The following is a 20,760-nucleotide window of genomic DNA, read 5'->3' on the forward strand; positions in this document are numbered from 1 at the left end:
TCGTAGTTGTCTCGCACATGACGATGTGCTTGATGTTTTTCCATTGGAGTAAGTTCGAAATACGAAATAGCCCCTAATGCCTTTCCACTAGTTGGGAACATAGTTTTCCCTGAATTATGTGTAACATCAACGGATTGATCATCAACTCGCCCTAGTCGGTTGATTCTAGTCTCAATATTATCCAAATATCTAGAACAGAAAGTCAGGATTTCCTCAGATATATAGCCTTCTGCAATTGAGCCTTCTGGTTGTGCCCTATTATAAACATATTTCTTTAAACGTCCTAGATACCTTTTATATAAATACAACATAACGCTCAGTAAATACACAATTAATTTAACTGATTGTATTAAAGGGGTTTATCAGCAAACTAACCTTTCTATTGGATACATCCACCGATAATGTACTGGTCCACCAAAAGTTACCTCATCAACGAGATGCACCATCAGGTGAACCATGACGGTGAAGAAGGATGGAGGAAAAATTATTTCCATCTGACACAGGGTTTGCATAACATGATTCTGAAGGTTAGCTAGCTGCATAGGGTTTATGGCTTGCCCACAAAGTTCTCAAAAAAATGCTGACAAATTTGCAATCACATTGGACACCGGAGGATGAGGATTACGACCCGGAGGCGGATGAAGTTCCGTCATTTGATGACCACATTGACGACTTGCTTACTGTCCGAGAAGGCGAAGGTTAAAACAACGACGAGAAACGCAAAGATACAGATTACTGGAATGTTACTATCATCGGTATATAATGTTTTTCTCCTATTTTTATAAATAGTTATTTTGAAAGTTCTTTACTTCTATTTCTCTTTTGTGAAATGATTAGACAGTAATTTTTTTCCATACACTTCTTAGAGGACGGGATGAGAAAAGGGTCTAAGCTGAGCCTGAAGGAGGCTATAGCACTTTCTTCCAATACAAAGATAATACTCCTATTTAACAATGAGTTGCAACCAATTGGTCAGGCAGCTGGACTATTCAGTGGTTTCTTAGGGAGTTTGGGTGCTAATGACGAATGGATTTTTGTCGGTAAAGAAATCACAAATATATTCGCGTTGTAAGTATAGTTTCTAAACCAACAGAGAATCCTTTCGTATAAAAACTTTGGTTGTCACTTAAGCAAACCCAATAAAAATAATAAACCAAAGTATTTAAACCTCGGGTCGTCTCTCAAGGAATTGCAGGGAAGTATGATTTATTATTGGTTATGGAAAAAGTATCTTTGTTTTGGGTTTTTGAAATAAGTAACAAGTAATTTAAATGACAAGAAAAATAAATTAATAATTAGAAAATCTCTTGGCAAGGTATGAGAACTGAAAATTCCATCCTAGTTATCCTTATCAGGTGTGATGAGAATCGTTTATTGCTCTCACTTAGTTAACCCTTAATAAATAAAGGAAAGTCAAGTGGACTAATCAACTTGATTCCTCAAGTCCTAGTCAACTCCTATGGAAAGACTAGCTTTAGAGGGATCCAAATCAATCAGCAAATTCCAATTTTCAATCAACAGCTGAGTTTGACAACTCAAGTGTCACCAATTACTCAACCAAAGTCAAAAGGGAAAAATCCAAATTATTTATATCATAAATAAAAGAAAGCAATCATAAATCTGAAATACCTCAAATTATATTAAATAAAAAAATCAATTCTAACATGGGAAATTTCATAAATCAAATTGGGGAAAATAAACAACTAAGTGATAAAGTAAATAAAAGTAGAAGAGAAATTAAATTAAAGGAATATTGAACCTGGAATGAAGAAATGAAGAAATCCTAATCCTAACCTAAGAGAGAGGAGAGAGCCTCTCTCTCTAAAAGCTACATCTAAAACCTAAGTTTGTGAATTTTGAGTGTTGTCTGATGAATGAATGGATTCTCCCACTTTATAGTCTCTAATTTGTGTTTTCTGGGCTAAAAACTGGGTCAAAAACAGTCCAGAAATCGCCCCCAGTGATTTCGGATACATCCAGCACGCTGCAAAGTCACGCGTGAGCGTGGATTGGATTTTTGCCAGGTCACGCATGCGCGTCACCTGGATTCAGAGCAGCTATGACAAATTATATATCATTGCGAAGCCCCGAATGTTAGCTTTCCAACGCAACTAGAACCGCCTCATTTGGACCTCTGTAGCTCAAGTTATGGTCAGTTAAGTACCAAGAGGTCAGGCTGGACAGCTTTGCAGTTCCTTCAGCTTCTTGTATTCCTTCCATTTTTACATGCTTCCTTTCCATCCTCTAAGCCATTGCTGCCCTGTAATCTCTGAAATCACTTAACACACATATCACGATATCGAATGGTATAAAGGAGAATGAATTTTTGGTAATTTAAAGGCTTGGGAAGCAAGTTTCCAATTATAGAACAAAATTAGGAAGGAAAATGTAAAACCATGCAATTTATATGAATAAGTGAGTAAAGAGTTGATGAAAACCACTCAAATTAGCACAAGATAAACCATAGAATAGTAGTTTATCAGCTGACTATTCCCAGTTCCCTATATGTGAAGAGAGTTGGAAGCACGTGAGCAAAACTAAGAAGGAACATACATACAACATGATTAAGGTACATCTTTCAGCTTCAACATTTTAAGCAATTTTAGTATCCAATTTTTTTTTGTGTAAGAGTTTTTGGATGGGTAAATTATATGGCTGGTTAAATTTTCAAATTTCATTTTCCACATGTTTATTTCAGCATTTCTATCTTATATGTAATTGCGACTGCTTGTACTGGATTTGAGTGTTATACTTTTTCAATTTAAAGTGGCCTGTAATGGTTGTGGATATTCTTCAAATTACCAGTCTTATACTTGTTAGTTGGTTTTGGTTAATCACAATGGCAACTAATTGCAGCGGGTCTTTCATTATGAGGATGATGCCGGAGAAAAAATAAAGCGCAGAATTATGAAAAGGATAGGAAAAAACTGGAAGGATACAAGAAACAACTTGTATCATAAGTGTTACAAAGAAACAAGGACTTTTAAGAAAAATCTTAAGCATCGCCCATTAGGAATAGAAGAAAATGAATGGAAAAGGTTCCTTGACTATCGCTAGAAGGAAGAAACAAAGGTAAGCCTTGGTATTTTTTATTATTTCCACAAAAACATACATGTGTATACATATTATACCCCTTACATTTTATATTCAACATCCCTTTCTCATTTATATTTGTTCTATTATTTGTTCATAGAAAAAGTGTAAATAAAATGCTTTAAATCAGAGCAAGCAACTTTACACACATACTGGGGGCTCCAAAATATTGGCAAGAAAAAAAGACGAAGTGGTAATAAGTAATTATTTGCATTGAGATTTTGATTAATGTTCCTGAATATGGTGTTGTTATTTACATAATTGTATCGATATTAATGATATAGAAGAAAGAACAAGGTAGGCCCGTTGGTAGAGGAGAGTTGTTTATCATCACTCATAAGAAAAAAATGGCTCGTATATCCATCCCGATGCGCGTGTTGTTAGTGTAAGTAACGTCTGAAAATTTTAAACTTAGAGTACTGTATATATCGTGCTAATGTTAAATCATGCCTTTCCAATTTCTTGTATATTTGTAGGAAGCAATTGCGAATGTTGAGAGGCAGGATGAATCCTCTAAGCACCTTTCACAAAATGATTCGCTAGCACAAGTTCTTGGAAAGGAGGACCCAGGACGAGTTTGTGCCTTAGGTGCTGGACCATGTCCCACCCAAGTATTTGTTAACACTGCTGGACAACCGTCGGGTTCTGGTGAGCAAAATGAGGAGTATGAGAGGAGGATTGCAGAATTAACTACTAAGATAGAAGAAGAGCAGGCGAAGAGACAGTCAATGGGAAAGGTTTTGGGGTATATAATCCAACAGCAAGGAGGCAATTTGCTAGCTGACGCTGCTGTAGCGCTGGATGATTTGGGCAGTACACCGACCTCGGCGTGCGCAAGGCCATCTTCATCTGGCAACCATGACCCCCAACAAAAATAATTACTTTCAATCAATGTTATTAGACACTATTGAATTTAAGTTGGTTTAGTGCTTTATGTTTATTTTCTTCAAATTATGAAATTTTACTTTATATTGAATCATGCACTTATGACAATATCTTTATATAAGTAATGTTTGCATATATATAATTTGGTTTGTTGTGTTTATTTGCTTGTTTTATTTTATTTGAAGTTCTTTAAATTAATCGGTAACTAATAAAGTAAAGTTGAATAAACATACTATTTTAAAAGAGGCAAAATAATAAAAAAAGTTAGAATTTTAAAGGACATACTGAATTCGGCAACGGTGGTTTCTAATCGTCGCAAAATATGCATATTGTATTTTTTCTGACATTTAGCGGCGGTTGATGTGGCAGTTTTCAACCGCCGCAAATCGAGTGTCGTTTTCAATTCCCTGCCATTTAGCAGCGCGAAACCATTTTTATTACGCGCGCGGTTATTCCAGCGGTTAGCTAAAACCGCCGCTAATCGTTTACCCGTGGCCCATCTTCCAGCGTTTAGTTTAACTGCCGCAATATATGCCCTAGAACCGCCGCAAAATGTCAGTTGTGTTGTAGTCATGAATACAAAAATAACTAAAATAAGATTACAAAGTTGACACTAAAGAATTGAAAGAATACATACTGTTAAAAATAACTACCTTATTTTGAGATCAATATAAAAAAGAATATTATAATGAAGACTATTTCTAATTAAATACAAATTTCATAAAGAAACTATATGACAAAGTTAATTACAAGAAATAAATTAAGAGTCAAACCCAGCTTGGATCAACTTTTGGTGCCATGTTTCCAAACAATACGTTCAAATCATTCTGCAGAGGTGTTAGGTTCAAATCCAAACTCATAACCCTGAAGCTATTAGATCTCTTTAGAACTGGTGGGATTTTTCCCAGGACGACGTCGTTTATAGAAGGAATTAGAAACGTTTCTTGATTGGCAAGTAGTCTATGCTTTCTCATGTGCCCTCCAAGTGCTTGCCCTTGAGAGAATCTTTGACCACAAATTGAACACTCATGCATTTTATTGGGTTTGTTAACAAAAACATTATTATTGTTCCCTACTCCTAAGCTGAGAGTAGTTGTGGCTTCTTCTTTGTTATTCTTCTCCATCTTTTGTTTCTTGTGGCTAGCTTTGTGACCACCAAGGGCTTGAAATGAAGAGAATTTGCGGTTGCATATGCTACACTCAAATTCCGTTGGGTGAAAATGTTTCTGGTGACGATGATAATGGTGGACTTTGCTTTGATCTTTAGGGTTTTGATGAGAAAGTAGCATTAGACATTGTGCCAAGTCAATGCTATTACTATCCATTATTACTTGATGATCTCGTTGTCTTTTCATATCTCTCTGTATTCTATGTATATTATTACTCTGTATCTAAAGTATTGGCCTAGAATTAAAGATTAATACAAGCTAATAAGTATATTGGTATAATTCGTGTAGGGTGAAAAAAGAATCTGAGATGATGAGATTTGAGATTATTTGAGATTGAGATGTATGTGATGAATATGAGGAACACTGGCTTGGGGATGGAGATAGGTATATATAGGCCGCTAGGGGAAAAAGTCAAAGATTTTGACTAATATAAATTCAACGAATTCTTGGAGGCATTTTTTGCTTTTTATTGAATGTTGACTATTAGTATGATTCAAATATATGAAAATTAAATTTGAAGGCATCAGAGTCTTTAGTTAAGTTAATGGTTGTTGGAGTGCCTATTTGACCAATATACATTGATACATATATCCATAACTAATTAACTTGTGAGCCAATTTACTACAATTAAATAAATGAACGTGTATTACGTATCTATGTAGGTCCCTTCTTTGCGTAATAGATTATTTGCATGTGTTAATTTTGGTGACAGTTTTGTTGGCATAATAAACATGAAAAATATATTTTGAACACTTGGATATAATATTCTCTGTCGATATTAATTAATTTTATTATTTTTCAATATTGGATCTTTTAATTTATTTTAATATTAGAAACTTGTTTTTTTTTTTTTTAAATTTCTTAGGTGTTGAATAAATGCAAATTTGGCATTAAAAAAAATGTTTCATGTATATATTAAAAATAAACTATCAAATTAAAGTAATCACTGCGTGTTTTTTTTTTATTTATGTATATTATTTTACGCATTGCTTCTACAAAATAATAAAACTTTTGATGGAGATAAATAATCAAACATTTTATATATGGTTTAGAAGAATCAAGTTTAACGATAACATAATCAAACTTTTCATGAACAAAGAAAATTGGTCACTATTATATTTGTATACTTTTATGCATATTTTAAAAATAAATTTAAATTTAATTTGATTATATTATTGCATATATAAATATATGATCGTTCGCATTTTGATATACATTTTTATATAAATAACTAATCGGTAATTGGTAATTGATGTTTTCATCATATTCATATATAATTTGGGATTGAACATTCCATGTAATAAAAAGTATTTGTTGGCCTCGTGAAAGTTGAGCTTACTATTTTATTTGTAATAACAAAATAAGCGTGTTTGTTCTTTGTGGAAGCAACTTGTTTTCGCGTTTATTGGCGTGCTAAATAGTAATAGTAATACACACTGAATGATCGAGTCGTTTGAGGCGAGCTAGCTGCTTCCATATACAATCGAAGAAGCTATCAACTTGCATTTGTCATGGTTTGAAACTTGAATCAGAAATTCTCATGTACTATGCATGCAAATGTAACTAGGATTTAATTTGTTCTCTTTCATACTATATATAAATATGCTTATATACACCATCTTTATATTTCTTTTACTTTCTTTATTTATTTTTGTCTTTTTCTTTTTAGTAAAGTTAAAATACGTCTTATTATTATCGATTATGTTACGTGTACACCAAAATCAACCACAAATATAAAATACATGTTAAAATATAAATACATATTAAAAATAAATTAAACTACACATATATTTATACATAAATACATTGGTAGCTGATCCTAGTAAATAATTTTGATATAAAAATAACATTTTTAATTATTATCGTTGGCAGAAACAAGGATTCTAAGATATAGGGGCGAGTAAGGATGTGCAAGATTTTAAATCCAATCCAAGTTAGATCATTTGAGAAAAAAAAAACCAATATTAAGTAAAAAATGTCCAAAGTCCAAACTAAATTATATCAATTTTATATTTTAGTTTTTTTAATTCAAACTATTTAACCGATCTCAAATCCGTATTTAAATCCAGATCCCAATTCATATCATAAAAAAAGAAAAATAACCGCCGTTTGCTATTCTACACCGCCTTTCCTTATTGTGACCCAATTCCATTCTTCTCCGTTCTCTGAAAGCTTGCTTCACATTGCAAACTATGATATTTATCGTCGTTTAAACTTCCAATCCAAACTTCTGTAAGCTTTCAAATTTTGTTCTTGAAAATCAAACTGCAATGTGTGAATTTCAGTTTATATTAGAGCAGGTGTGCATTAACTTGTATAATCATGATTTTGTAGTGCAGTGACTGTGAATGACATGTTGTATTCCTTGTGGGTATTATATTTTCTTTTTCTTTTCGTATAGATTGTTATTATGTTCATTTAAAAGCTATAGTGTATTGTAATATTGCTTGTTAGACCTTTTGTTTGTTTGTTTGATACAGTTAAAAGTTTAAATTTGGGACAGGGGACGGAGAAAAACTAGCTTAGATATGTTACCTATTATACTTATTGTCTTCTTATATTTTTATATTTGTCTAATTAAATTAAAAAGAGTTGACATTGGAAAAAAAATAAGTTGGCGTTATTAATATTGTTCTTATATTATATGCAAAATCAGATGACTGATAATAATAGTATTGAGGCAGTAAATATGTCTACTAATATTCAATCATCTTTTTTACTGTCAAAATTTGTAGCAAAAAATTAATTTTAAAATTAAATTTTTGGTAAAAAAAAAAGGTTTAAAAATTGAATTTTTAAAAATTAATTTTAAAATAAATTTTTGGTTAAAAATCTGGTTCTAAAACTGGTTTATAAAGTATCGGATTTAAAATCGGACTTTCGATACAAAAATATGTTTTGAAAACCTAAAACAATATTTTTAGAAAAATTGAATTTAAAACCCGACTTTTGATATTGGTGCTGAATTTACAAATCACAATTTACCAACAAATGCATCAGGTCATACCAAGTAATAACTCACGGTGAGTGAGTGTCGATTCCACGAGAATTAACGGACTAAGCAAGCAATTATCGACTAGTTGTGCTAGTTAGACAAGTTGAAATGAGGGTTTTGATTGTCAAATAGCATAAAAAGCAATGAATTAACAAAGCAAACAATAAACAGTTGAGAAAACGGCATGAGAATGGAGTTAAAGTTTTGGAGATGTTTAAATGCCCGGATTAATATTCAATATCAACTATTTTGATTGTTCAATGATTATGTTTATGGCAAATCGCAGGTGATTAAATTCCTATTCCTAGGCAATCTAATCTCCTCTAATGCACCCAACCATCAATCCCTTGATCACTAAATTGTATTAGAAGGTGAAGTTCAAATTTCGATTTATATACCACACAACCCTAAGAACCCAAAAGCATAATGCAGTTATATGTCACGTACTACACTAAGTCTAGATAATTAGGAATTATGAGAGATTGGTTTCAAACTGTAATTCTAATGATATAACTTTTTCAAGACTCAAATAGAATTCAAGTTGAATTAGAGTTATTTTTCAATAATCACCAATTCTTAGGATGAAGAACGAAAACAATAATCAAAGCATTAATCAAGAGTAGAAGAACAAATATTTATTAATCTATTCAAGTAAACAGAGCTCCTAACCTTAACAATTGAGGTTTTAGTTGCTCATGGTATAAAAAATTCTAGCAGAGAAAAGTGTAAAAAGTGCGGAATGAAAATTAGGAGAAGAGACGTCCCCGCATGGGCGGATCTCAAAAATAGTCCTAATTAAAATTGATTTAAAACTTAAATAAAATCCTAAGAGATCTTTTCTAATAGTCATGTAATTTACAAAATCAAATATCCACAATCCTTGTTGATTTGTTGCATTATAATATGTGGTCCCCATTCTTGTGCATGCACTTGGCGCTAAATGCCAGGTACTGCGCGTTTAGCGCCACCCAGGTAGCAAGGGTTGCACGTGAAATATGGGATTGGACACTAAATGTCAGTGGCTGAGTGTTTAGCGCACAGGTCTCCTAAATTGAGGCACAAATTACGAAGTTTTGGACACTTAACGTCGGGTCATGGCATTTAGTGCCAGGCATCCAGAGGGAAATGGTCTTTGTTTAAGCTTTTATAGTCGTATGTGTGGACGATCTCCTTTTCTACTCCAGTGATGTGTACACATGAGCCTCCTTTGCTTCTTCATGCGCTTTTTCATTAATTCTTCATCAGAATACTATCTAAAATCAATCAAAAGGCACAAAATTCAAAGTAACATCCAATGGAAAATAATCTACTAAAATTTTTTAACAATTCAATAGAAACCATTGAATCACATAAAAAAGATACAAATAATACTCATGCCTCAAATACAAAAATCTAATTTTAAAATTGAATTTTTTAAAAAATTGAATTTGAAACAACAAAACGAATTCTAAAGTGGATGCAGTTTGAATTTTTTAAAATCGAAACCATGCCCATCGCTAGGGGTGGGAGCTAAGCCATTATTTTTTAACAGGCTAAAATTTTTCTATCAAAAAAAATAACAGTCATAAAGAGAAATTGTTATATTTGAAGAATTAAATTGTTTTAAAAATTTTGAAAATGTATTGTTAAAAAACTCTTATGTATTTTAAATATATTTTGTATTGTATATATTTATATATAACAAATTAAAAAATATGATAATAAAAAGGGTTAAGTACGATTTTGATCTCTAAGATTTAGCTTGAAAATCAAAATCGTCCTTGAGGTTTTTTTTTTAGTTCAAATTCATCCCTAAAGTTCAATTTAGTTTTGTAATCATCATTTTCCTAATTTTCGGACAAAAATACTCTCATCTACTTTACTCTTATTTAACCCTACACAAATATTATAGACTTATACACTTAGGAAATACCAAAAAAAAAAAAGAGAGAAAGAAGACATAGGGAGGAGAGATCAAAGAAGACATAGGAACGAAGAAGAAGAAGAAAAGAAGTTATCCGATGAAATGCAAGCCACTGGTGATTTCCTAAGCTTCGCCGCTGGATACACTTAGATCTATCCCTCCTTATCTTCTTCTGCCGCTCTCTCTATCCCCTCCAACCACTACTGCATTGATGCGTGAGCATTTTGTACCCTTTTTTTCACTTATTTTCTATTCATTTTCAGTTAGCATTGACTAAGTTTTACTATATTTTAGTGAAAAAATTCTCTTTGGATGCTACTTTGAGTTGTTTTAGTGTTTTTCAGGTAAAATTCGGATCAGTTAAGCAAAGTTTGGAGCAAAAAGAGAAGATTTGAAGCCACCCCTCCTTGGGCACTAAATGCCAAGCTGGCATTTGGTGCCAGCACTCAGAAACGCCAAGGGAGCTTGCTGCCTCTTTGGGCGCTAAACGTCCAGCTAGCATTTAGCGCCACCAAATCCACCCTTTTAGAGCATCTCTAGTTGGATTTAGCCTTTATCAGTTATCTTATCTTTTATTTTTGTAATTTTTATGTACAAATAATATCTTTTAGTTTCAGGATTTATTATTTTATTTTATTTTCAAATCAAATTAGGTTAGATATAAAAGGGAAAAGATTCACCCTGGATTCAGATCTTTTCTCTTTCGCACTTTTCAGAACCCGTTTTCTTCGTAAGTCATGAGCCATTAAACCTCTTTGGTTAAGGTTAGGAGCTCTGTTTATTTCTATGGATTAAGACTATTATTCTTCTATTTTAATCAATGTACTGATTCGATTTCAAGGATTACTTTCGTTTTTAATTTCGTGAATCTTGGTGGAACAAAAGTATGACCCTTATTTTAGATGTGTTATTGTGACCCTTGGGAGAGGTCCATCACCTAAACACAGTTTGAAAGTAAATTCTTCCTAAATTGCTAATTACTTGAATTAATTTGGATACGTGACATATAATCAGTTTAGCTTTGGGTAATTAGGGTTTCTGTGGCCATAAACTAGATTTGAACTTAACCCTCTAATCGGAATCAAGTGACCAAGAGATTGGCGTTTGATAAAAATTAGAGGAGACTAAATCACTAAGAGATTAGGGTTTAGTCAATTACATTTACCATAAAATAAATCTTACATTATTAAAATAGTTGGCAAGAAAACTTAATCCGGATAAATAAACATCTCCGATACCTTAACTATTTCTCTCATTGATTTCTACACCAAACTCATTATTTGCTTTCTTTACTCTTACTTCATTGTTTAATGCTTCTAAAAACCCACAAAATCAAATCTTCTGTTCACCTGACTAAGCCAATCAGTTGACCATTGTTGCTCAGTTCCTCAGTCCTTGTGGGATCGATCCTCACTTACCTGAGGTATTACTTGGACGACCCGGTGCACTTGCTGATTCAGTTGTGGACATCCTATAATCCGCACCAAGTTTTTGGCGCCGTTGTTGGGAATTGACGGTGATTGACAACTACCAGTTGTCTGATTCCTTAGATTAGGCGTTTTTAGTATTTGATTTGTTTTTAATTTTCTTTTGTTTATTTTTATTTGTTATTTTCTAAAATTTAAGTGCTATTTTAGTTAAAATTTTTCTTTAATTTTTGAATTTAAGTTTGGTGTTGTCCACAGTTTGGTGGCTATTTTCTTAAGTTGATTTTCAAATTTTAGGTATTATTTATCTAGTATATTTTATTTTATTTCTCTTTACATAGGATACTCCACTAGGAATTCTCTACACTTTGACGTAAAGATTTCTACTTTTCTTTATTTTCGGATTGTGTGTGTAAAGACAGGAAGGAGCTCACCATGGATCCAAAAGGAAATGAGCAACCCAGAAGGACCATGGGCTCATACACTACTTTCACTCCTGATTTCTATGGGAATAGTATTGTTGTACCTCCCATTGGAGCAAATGATTTTGAGCTAAAGTCACAGTTGATTACTCTGGTGCAACAAAATTGTCAGCGTTATAAATTCCCGCAGGAGGATCCAAATCTGTTCATAGCCAACTTCCTACAGATATGTGATACTGTGAAAATTAATGGAGTGAACTCTGAAGTCTATAAGCTAATACTCTTCCCATTTGCTGTAAGGGATAGAGCAAATTAAAGCAGTGACTTGATGCTCAACCCAAGGAAAGCCTGGATACTTAGGACAAGGTGGTCAACAAGTTTCTGAACAAGTTCTTTCCTCCACAGAGGCTGACTAAGCTGAGGACGAATGTTCAGACCTTTATGCAGGGAGATAGTGAGACTCTCTATGAAGCCTGGGAAAGGTATAAGCTTATGCTCAGGAAGTGTCCCCCTGACATGTTCTCAGACTGGATCAGGGTGCACATTTTCTATGAAGGACTATCTGACATGGCCAAAATATCTCTAGACAATTCTGCAGGTGGCTCCTTGCACATGAAGAAAATACCTAAAGAGGCCAATGAGCTGATTGAGATGGTTGCCAATAACCAGTACTTATACTCTTCTGAGAGAACTTCAAAAAAAAAAGGAGCCATGGAAGTAGATGCTGTAGATATACTTCTTGCTCAAAACAAGCTCCTATCTCAACAAATGAGTCTCATTACTCAGCAATTGAATAGCAAGCAGCATCCAATTGCTCATGTTCATAGTGCTTCTCAAGATGCTCCTTATGATATGAGTGACAGCTTTCCTCTAGGTGAGACGTGCAATTATGGCCAGTATATGCCAGAGCAAGTTAATTACATGGAGAATTCCTCCAGAAATCCTAATGATGCTCCTTATTCTCAGACTTTTAATCAGGGATGGAGGAATCACTCAACCTTTGAGCGAGGAGAGTGATGAGCGGATAATTTATACGCTTTTTAGCATTGTTTTTAGTATGTTTTTAGCATGTTTTAGTTAGTTTTTATTATATTTTTATTAGTTTTTATTTAAAATTCACTTTTCTGGAATTTACTATGAGTTTGTGTGTTTTTCTGTGATTTCAGGTATTTTCTGGCTGAAATTGAGGGACCTGAGCAAAAATCTGATTCAGAGGCTGAAAAGGACTGCAGATGCTGTTGGATTCTGACCTCCTTGCACTCGAAGTGGATTTTCTGGAGCTACAGAAGCCCAATTCGCGCGCTCTCAATTGCGTTGGAAAGTAGACATCCAGGGATTTCCAGAAATATATAATAGTCCATACTTTGCCCAAGATTTGATGGCCCAAACCGGCGTTCAAAGTCAGCATCAGAATTCCCAGCGTTAAACGCCGGAACTGGCACCAAAGTGGGAGTTAAACGCCCAAACTGGCACAAAAGCTGGCGTTTAACTCCAGGAAAAGTCTCTATAGGAAAATGCTTCAATGCTCAGCCCAAGCACACACCAAGTGGGCCTGAAAGTGGATATTTACGTCATTTACTCATTTTTGTAAATCTTAAGCTACTAGTTCTCTATAAATAGGACCTTTTGCTATTGTATTTTTAATCTGAGGTGAATCTTTGAGTAGTTCTATGCTACCTTAGATCACGTTTTGGGGATGGCCTCATGGCCATGCCTAGACCATGTTCTTATGTATTTTAAACGGTGGAGTTTCTACACACCATAGATTAAGGTGTGGAGCTCTGCTGTACCTCGAGTATCAATGCAATTACTATTGTTCTCCTATTCAATTCAGCTTGTTCTTGTTCTAAGATATCACTTGTTCTTCAACTTGATGAATGTGATGATCCGTGACACTCATCATCATTCTCACCTATGAACGTGTGCCTGACAACCACCTCCGTTCTACTTTCGATTGAGTGTTTATCTCTTGGATTCCTTAATCAGAATCTTCGTGGTATAAGCTAGAATTGATGGCGGCATTCTTGAGAATCCGGAAGTTCTAAACCTTTTCTGTGGTATTCTGAGTAGGATTCAAGGATTGAATGACTGTGACGAGCTTCAAACTCGTGATTGTGGGGCGTTAGTGACAGACGCAAAAGAATCACTGGATTCTATTCCGACATGATCGAGAACCGACAGATGAATAGCCGTGCTGTGACAAAGTGCGTTGAACATTTTCACTGAGAGGACAGGATTGCAGCCACTGACAACGGTGATGCCCAACATACAACTTGCCATGGAAAGGAGTAAGAAGGATTGGATGAAGACAGTAGGAAAGCAGAGAGACGGGAGGGACAAAGCATCTTCATACGCTTATCTGAAATTCTCACCAATGAATTACATAAGTATCTCTATCTTTATTTTATGTTTTATTTATCTTTTAATCATTCATCATCCATAACATTTGAATTCGCCTGACTGAGATTTACAAGATGACCATAGCTTGCTTCATACCAACAATCTCTGTGGGATCGATCCTTACTCACGTAAGGTTTATTACTTGGACGACCCAGTGCACTTGCTAGTTAGTTGTGCGAAGTTGTGATAAAGAGTTGAGATTACAATTGTGCGTACCATGTTGATGGCGCCATTGATGATCACAATTTTGTGCACCAAGTTTTTGGCGCCGTTGCCGGGGATTGTTCGAGTTTGAACAACTGACGGTTCATCTTGTTGCTTAGATTAGGTACTTTTCTTTTTTATTTTTCGAAAAAAAATTTTCAAAAATACAAAAAGATTTTCTATTTTGTTCTTCAGAGTTTTTAAGAATGAATTCTAGAGTTTCATGATGATTGTTGAAGTCTGGCTGGCTGAGAAGCCATGTCTAATCTTTTGGACCGAGATTTCAACTTATCATCACAAGAGCTTGTTGATTTCTATCAATTTTGCTGTTGAAAGAAATGATCTGCTAAAGCTTGGCTGGCCATTGGCCATGTCTAGTGTTTTGGACCGGAGCTTTCATTGAAAGCTTGGCTGGCTAGTAAGCCATGTCTAATTCCTGGACTGGAGTCTTAGACTAGCATTGCAATGATTCCTAAAATTCTTATTAAAAGTTTTGATTCTCTTTATTTTCTTCTCTATATAATTCTCGAAAATCATAAAAAAATTTTTAAAACCATAAAAACCAAAAATATTTTATGTTTCTTGTTGAGTCTAGTATTAATTTTTAAGTTTGGTGTCAATTGCATGTTTCTATTTTTCTTGCATTTTTTGAAAATTACATACATGTGTCTTCATTTATCTTCAAGTTGTTCTTGATGATTTCTTTGCTCTGATCTTTAAATTCTCTTGTTTAGTGTGTTTTGTTGTTTCTCATATGCATTCTCAATTTGTTAGTGTCTCCTATATGAAAATTTTTAAGTTTGGTGTCCTGCATGCATTGTTTATTTGATCTTAGTTGCATTTTTATTCATTATCAAAAAAATTCAAAAATATTTTTCAAAACTATGTCTTTTCAAGTCAATAATACAGAGAATTGAAGATTCAGAATATTTAGCAGAGGAATCAAACAGAAAAAGCTGGGCGTTCAAAACGCCCAGTGAAGAAGGAAAAATGGCGTTTAAACGCCAGCCAAGGTACCTGGCTGGGCGTTTAACGCCCAAAAAGGTAGAGATTTGGGCGTTAAACGCCAGGATGACACTAGAGGGAAGATTTTGTTTTTAATTCACAATTTTTTTTAGTTTTTATTTTTTTCAAAATCAAATCTTTTTCAAATCATATCTTTTCAATCATATCTCTTTCAAAATCAATTTCTTTCCATTTTATATTTATTTTTACCATTTTCAAAAATCCTTGCTTCAATTCAAGATTTACTTCAAAAATTTTCAAGTTGTTACTTGCCTATTAAGAAAGGATCAAATTTTAAATTTTAGAATCATATCTTTTAATTTCTTGATAGTCAAGTAATCAACTTTAATTTTAAAATTTTTTTTTCTAAATTGATTTTCAATCATATCTTTTCAAACATATCTTTTCAATCACATCTTTTTCAAAATAGTTTTCAATCATATCTTTTTCTAATTTCAAAATCTTTTTCAAAAATCACTTTATTTCTTTCCCAACTCTAATTTTCGAAAACCATTCTTCAATTTTTCAAAATTTTTTTTAATTATTTCAAAATCTTTTTAATTTATTTTCAAAAATTCTTCCCCTCTTCTCACATCCTTCTATTTAAGGACTAACACTCCTCCATTATCAATAATTCGAATTTTATCTCTCTTGATAAGTTCGAATTCTTCTACCTCCTCCTTCTATTCTTCTTTTCCTCTGACACCTCAAGGAATCTCTATACTGTGACATAGAGGATTCCCTACTTTCTTGTTCTCTTCTCTTTTATATGAGCAGGAACAAAGATAAATGCATACTTGTTCAAGCTGATCCTGAACCTGAAAGGACCTTGAAACGAAAGCTAAGAGAAGCTAAAGCACAACTCTCTGGAGAGGACCTAACAGAAATCTTCAAACTAGAAGAAGATATGGAAGCCGAAAACAACAACAATGCCAACAATGCAAGGAAGGTGCTGGGTGACTTTACTGCACCTACTCCCGACTTCTATGGGAGAAGCATCTCTATCCCTGCCATTGGAGCAAACAATTTTGAGCTTAAGCCTCAATTAGTTTCTCTGATGCAACAGAATTGCAAGTTTCATGGACTTCCATTGGAAGATCCTCATCATTTCTTGGCTGAATTCTTGCAAATCTGTGACACTGTCAAGACCAATGGGGTTGACCCTGAGGTCTATAGACTTATGCTATTCCCTTTTGCTGTAAGAGACAAAGCTAGGATATGGTTGGATTCACAACCTAAGGAAAGCCTGAACTCTTGGGAGAAGCTAGTCAATGCCTTCTTGGCAAAGTTCTTTCCACCTCAAAAATTGAGTAAGCTTAGAGTGGAAGTCCAAACCTTCAGACAGAAGGAAGGTGAATCCCTCTATGAAGCTTGGGAGAGATACAAGCAATTGATCAGAAGGTGCCCTTCTGACATGCTTTTAGAATGGAGCATCATAGGTATCTTCTATGATGGTCTGTCTGAATAGTCCAAGATGTCATTGGACAGCTCTGCTGGAGGATCTCTTCATCTGAAGAAGACGCCTGCAAAAGCTCAGGAACTCATTGAAATGGTTGCAAATAACCAATTCATGTACACTTCTGAGAGGAATCCTATGAATAACGGGAGAAGTCAGAAGAAAGGAGTTCTTGAGATTGATACTCTGAATGCCATATTGGCTCAAAACAAAATATTGACTCAGCAAGTCAATATGATTTCTCAAAGTCTGTCTGGAATGCAAGCTGCACCAGGCAGTACTAAGGACGCTTCATCTGAAGAAGAAGCCTATGATCCTGAGAACCCATCAATGGAAGAGGTGAATTACATGGGTGAACCCTATGGAAACACCTACAATCCTTCATGGAGAAACCATCCAAATCTCTCATGGAAGGACCAACAGAGGCCTCAACAAGGCTTCAACAACAACAATGGTGGAAGAAACAGGTTTAGCAATGGCAAGCCTTTTCCATCATCTTCTCAGCAGCAGACAGAGAACTCTAAGCAGAACCACTCTGACTTAGCAACCATGGTCTCTGATCTAATTAAAACTACTCAGAGTTTCATGACTGAAACAAGGTCCTCCATTAGAAATTTGGAGGCACAAGTGAGTCAGCTGAGCAAGAAAGTTACTGAACTCCCTCCTAGTACTCTTCCAAGCAATACAGAAGATAACCCAAAAGGAGAGTGCAAGGCCATAAACACAATCAACATGGCCGAATTTGGAGAGGAGGAAGAGGCAGTGATCGCCACTGAAGAAGACCTCAATGGACGTCCACTGGCCTCCAATGAGTTCCCTAATGAGGAGCCATGGGAATCTGAGGCTCACACTGAGACCATAGAGATTCCATTGGATTTACTTCTGCCATTCATGAGCTCTGATGAGTATTCCTCCTCTGAAGAGGATGAAGATGTCACTGAAGAGCAAGTTGCTAAGTACCTTGGAGCAATCATGAAGCCAAATGACAAGTTATTTGGTAATGAGACTTGGGAGGATGAACCCCATTTGCTCACCAAAGAACTGGATGACTTGACTAGGCAGAGATTACCTCAAAAGAGACAGGATCCAGGGAAGTTCTCAATACCTTGTACCATAGACACCATGACCTTTGAGAAGGCTCTGTGTGACCTAGGGTCAAGTGTAAACCTCATGCCTCTCTCTGTAATGGAGAAGCTAGGGATCCTTGAGGTACAAGCTGCAAGAATCTCGCTAGAGATGGCAGACAATTCAAGAAAACAAGCTTATGGACTTGTAGAGGATGTCTTGGTAAAGGTTGGAGACCACTACATCCCTGCTGATTTCATAGTCCTAGAGACTGGAAAGTGCATGGATGAATCCATCATTCTTGGCAGACCCTTCCTAGCCACAGCAAAGGCTGTGATTGATGTTGACAGAGGAGAATTGATCATTCAAGCGAATGAAGAATCCCTTGTGTTTAAGGCTCAAGGATATCCCTCTGTAACCATGGAGAGGAAGCATGAAGAGCTTCTCTCAAAACAGAGTCAAACAAGAGCCCCCACAGTCAAACTCTAAGTTTGGTGTTGGGAGGCCACAACCAAACTCCAAGTTTGGTGTTGAACCCCCACATTCAAACTCTAAGTTTGGTGTTGGGAGGTTCCAACATTGCTCTGAATATCTGTGAGGCTCCATGAGAGCCCACTGTCAAGCTACTGACATTAAAGAAGCGCTTGTTGGGAGGCAACCCAATGTTATATCTATCTATTTTTCATTGTTATTTTATGTTTTCTGTAGGTTGATGATCATGTGAAGTCACAAAAATAATTGAAAAAGCAAAAACAGAATGAAAAACAGAGAAAAAAATAGCACACCCTGGAGGAAAAGCTTCCTGGCGTTTAAACGCCAGTAAGGGCAGCAAATGGGCATTTAACGCCCAGTCTGGCACCATTCTGGGCGTTTAACGCCAGAAAGGGGCACCAGACTGGCGTTTAACGCCAAGAATGGGCAAGGAGCTGGCGTTAAACACCAGAAAAGGGCAGTAGCTCGGCGTTTAACGCCAGAATTGGCAGAAAGGGCATTTTTGCACGCCACTCGGTGCAGGGATGAGCTATCTTTGACACCTCAGGATCTGTGGACCCCACAGGATCCCCACCTACCTCACTACTCTCTTTCTTCTTCACCCATTCACTAATCACCTCAATACCTCTTCCCCAAAAACCCCTCACCTATCAAATCCCACCATTCTCTTCACCACTCACATCCATCCTTCATAAAACCCCACCTACCTCACCAATCTCCCCCTTGGCCGAACCACAAAGCCTCCTCCATCTCCTCCATTATTCTTCTTCTTCTACTCTTCTCTTTCTTCTTTTGCTCGAGGACGAGCAAACCTTCTAAGTTTGGTGTGGTAAAAGCGTTGCTTTTTGTTTTTCCATAACCATTTATGGCACCTAAGGCCGGAGAAACCTCTAGAAAGAGGAAAGGGAAGGCAAAATCTTCCACCTCCGAGTCATGGGAGATGGAGAGATTCCTCTCAAGGGTGTATCAAGACCACTTCTATGAAGTTGTGGCCATGAAGAAGGTGATCCCCGAGGTCCCTTTCAAACTCAAAAAGAGTGAATATCCGAAAATCCGACATGAGATCCGAAGAAGAGGTTGGGAAGTTCTTACCAACCCCATTCAACAAGTCGGGATCTTAATGGTTCAAGAGTTCTATGCCAATGCATGGATCACCAAGAACCATGATCAAAGTGTGAACCCGGACCCAAAGAATTGGCTTACAATGGTTCGGGGGAAACGCTTAGTCTTTAGTCCGGAAAATGTAAGGTTGGCATTCAACTTGCCCATGATGCAAGGAGATGAACACCCCTACACTAGAAGGGTCAATTTTGATCAAAGGTTGGACCAAGTCCTCATAGACATTTGTGAAGAGGGCGCTCAATGGAAGAGAGATTCAAGAGGAAAGCCGGTTCATTTAAGAAGGCATGACCTCAAGCCCGTGGCTAGGGGATGGTTGGAGTTTATCCAACGTTCAATCATTCCCACTAGCAACCGGTCCGAAGCTACTATAGACCGGGCCATCATGATTCATAGCATCATGATTGGAGAGGAAGTAGAAGTTCATGAGGTTATATCCCAAGAACTCTATAAGGTGGCGAACAAGTCCTCTACCTCGCCAAGGTTAGCCTTCCCTTATCTCATTTGTCACCTCTGTAATTCAGTTGGAATTAACATAGAGGGAGACATCCTCATTGATGAGGACAAGCCCATCACTAAGAAAAGGATGGAGCAAACAAGAGATCCCACTCATGGACATGAGCATGAGGAAATTCCTCATCATGAAATCCCTGAGATGCCTCAAGGGATGCACTTTCCCCCCACAAAACTATTGGGAGCAAATCAACACCTCCCTAGGAGAATTGAGTTCCAACATGGGGCAACTAAGGGTGGAGCACCAAGAACATTCCATCCTCTTCCATGAAATTAGAGAAGATCAAAGAATCATGAGAGAGGAGCAACAAAGGCAAGGAAGAGACATTGAGGAGCTCAAGAACTCCATAAGATCTTCAAGAGGAAGAACAAGCCGCCATCACTGAGGTTGACCCGTTCTTTAATCTCCTTGTTCTTTACTTTCTTGTTTTTCGAATTTTTTATGCTTATGTTTATCTATGTTTGTGTCTTATGATCATTAGTGTCTTAGTGTCTATGCCTTAAAGCTATGAGTGTCCTATGAATCCATCACCTTTCTTAAATGAAAAATATTTTTAATTAAAAAAGAAAAAGAAGTGCATGAATTTCAAATTTTAAAATAGTTTAATTATC

At 35.8% G+C, this 20,760-nt stretch overlaps 1 protein-coding gene and 1 non-coding gene across 2 annotated transcripts; both read right to left on the reverse strand.

Moving 5' to 3' along the window:
- Positions 1 to 4,745: 4,745 nt before the first annotated feature.
- On the reverse strand, positions 4,746 to 5,485 carry LOC107627118 (zinc finger protein ZAT11). The gene has a single exon (XM_088505163.1). The coding sequence runs from the start codon at positions 5,331 to 5,333 to the stop codon at positions 4,746 to 4,748; it is 588 nt and encodes a 195-aa protein (XP_088361289.1). The 5' UTR covers positions 5,334 to 5,485.
- An 11,330-nt stretch (positions 5,486 to 16,815) lies between these two features.
- On the reverse strand, positions 16,816 to 16,923 carry LOC148573487 (small nucleolar RNA R71). The gene has a single exon (XR_015906806.1). It is a non-coding gene; the product is annotated as a small nucleolar RNA R71 (small nucleolar RNA).
- Between the last annotated feature and the right edge of the window lie 3,837 nt (positions 16,924 to 20,760).

The sequence above is a fragment of the Arachis ipaensis genome, chromosome B2, assembly GCF_059453495.1.
Source record: "Arachis ipaensis isolate K30076 ecotype BB chromosome B2, ASM5945349v1, whole genome shotgun sequence".
Classification (NCBI taxonomy): Eukaryota; Viridiplantae; Streptophyta; class Magnoliopsida; order Fabales; family Fabaceae; genus Arachis; species Arachis ipaensis.

Excerpts from the sequence above, each read along its gene's own strand:
- LOC107627118 (XM_088505163.1), bottom strand. The coding sequence starts at position 5,333 with ATGAAAAGACAACGAGATCATCAAGTAATAATGGATAGTAATAGCATT.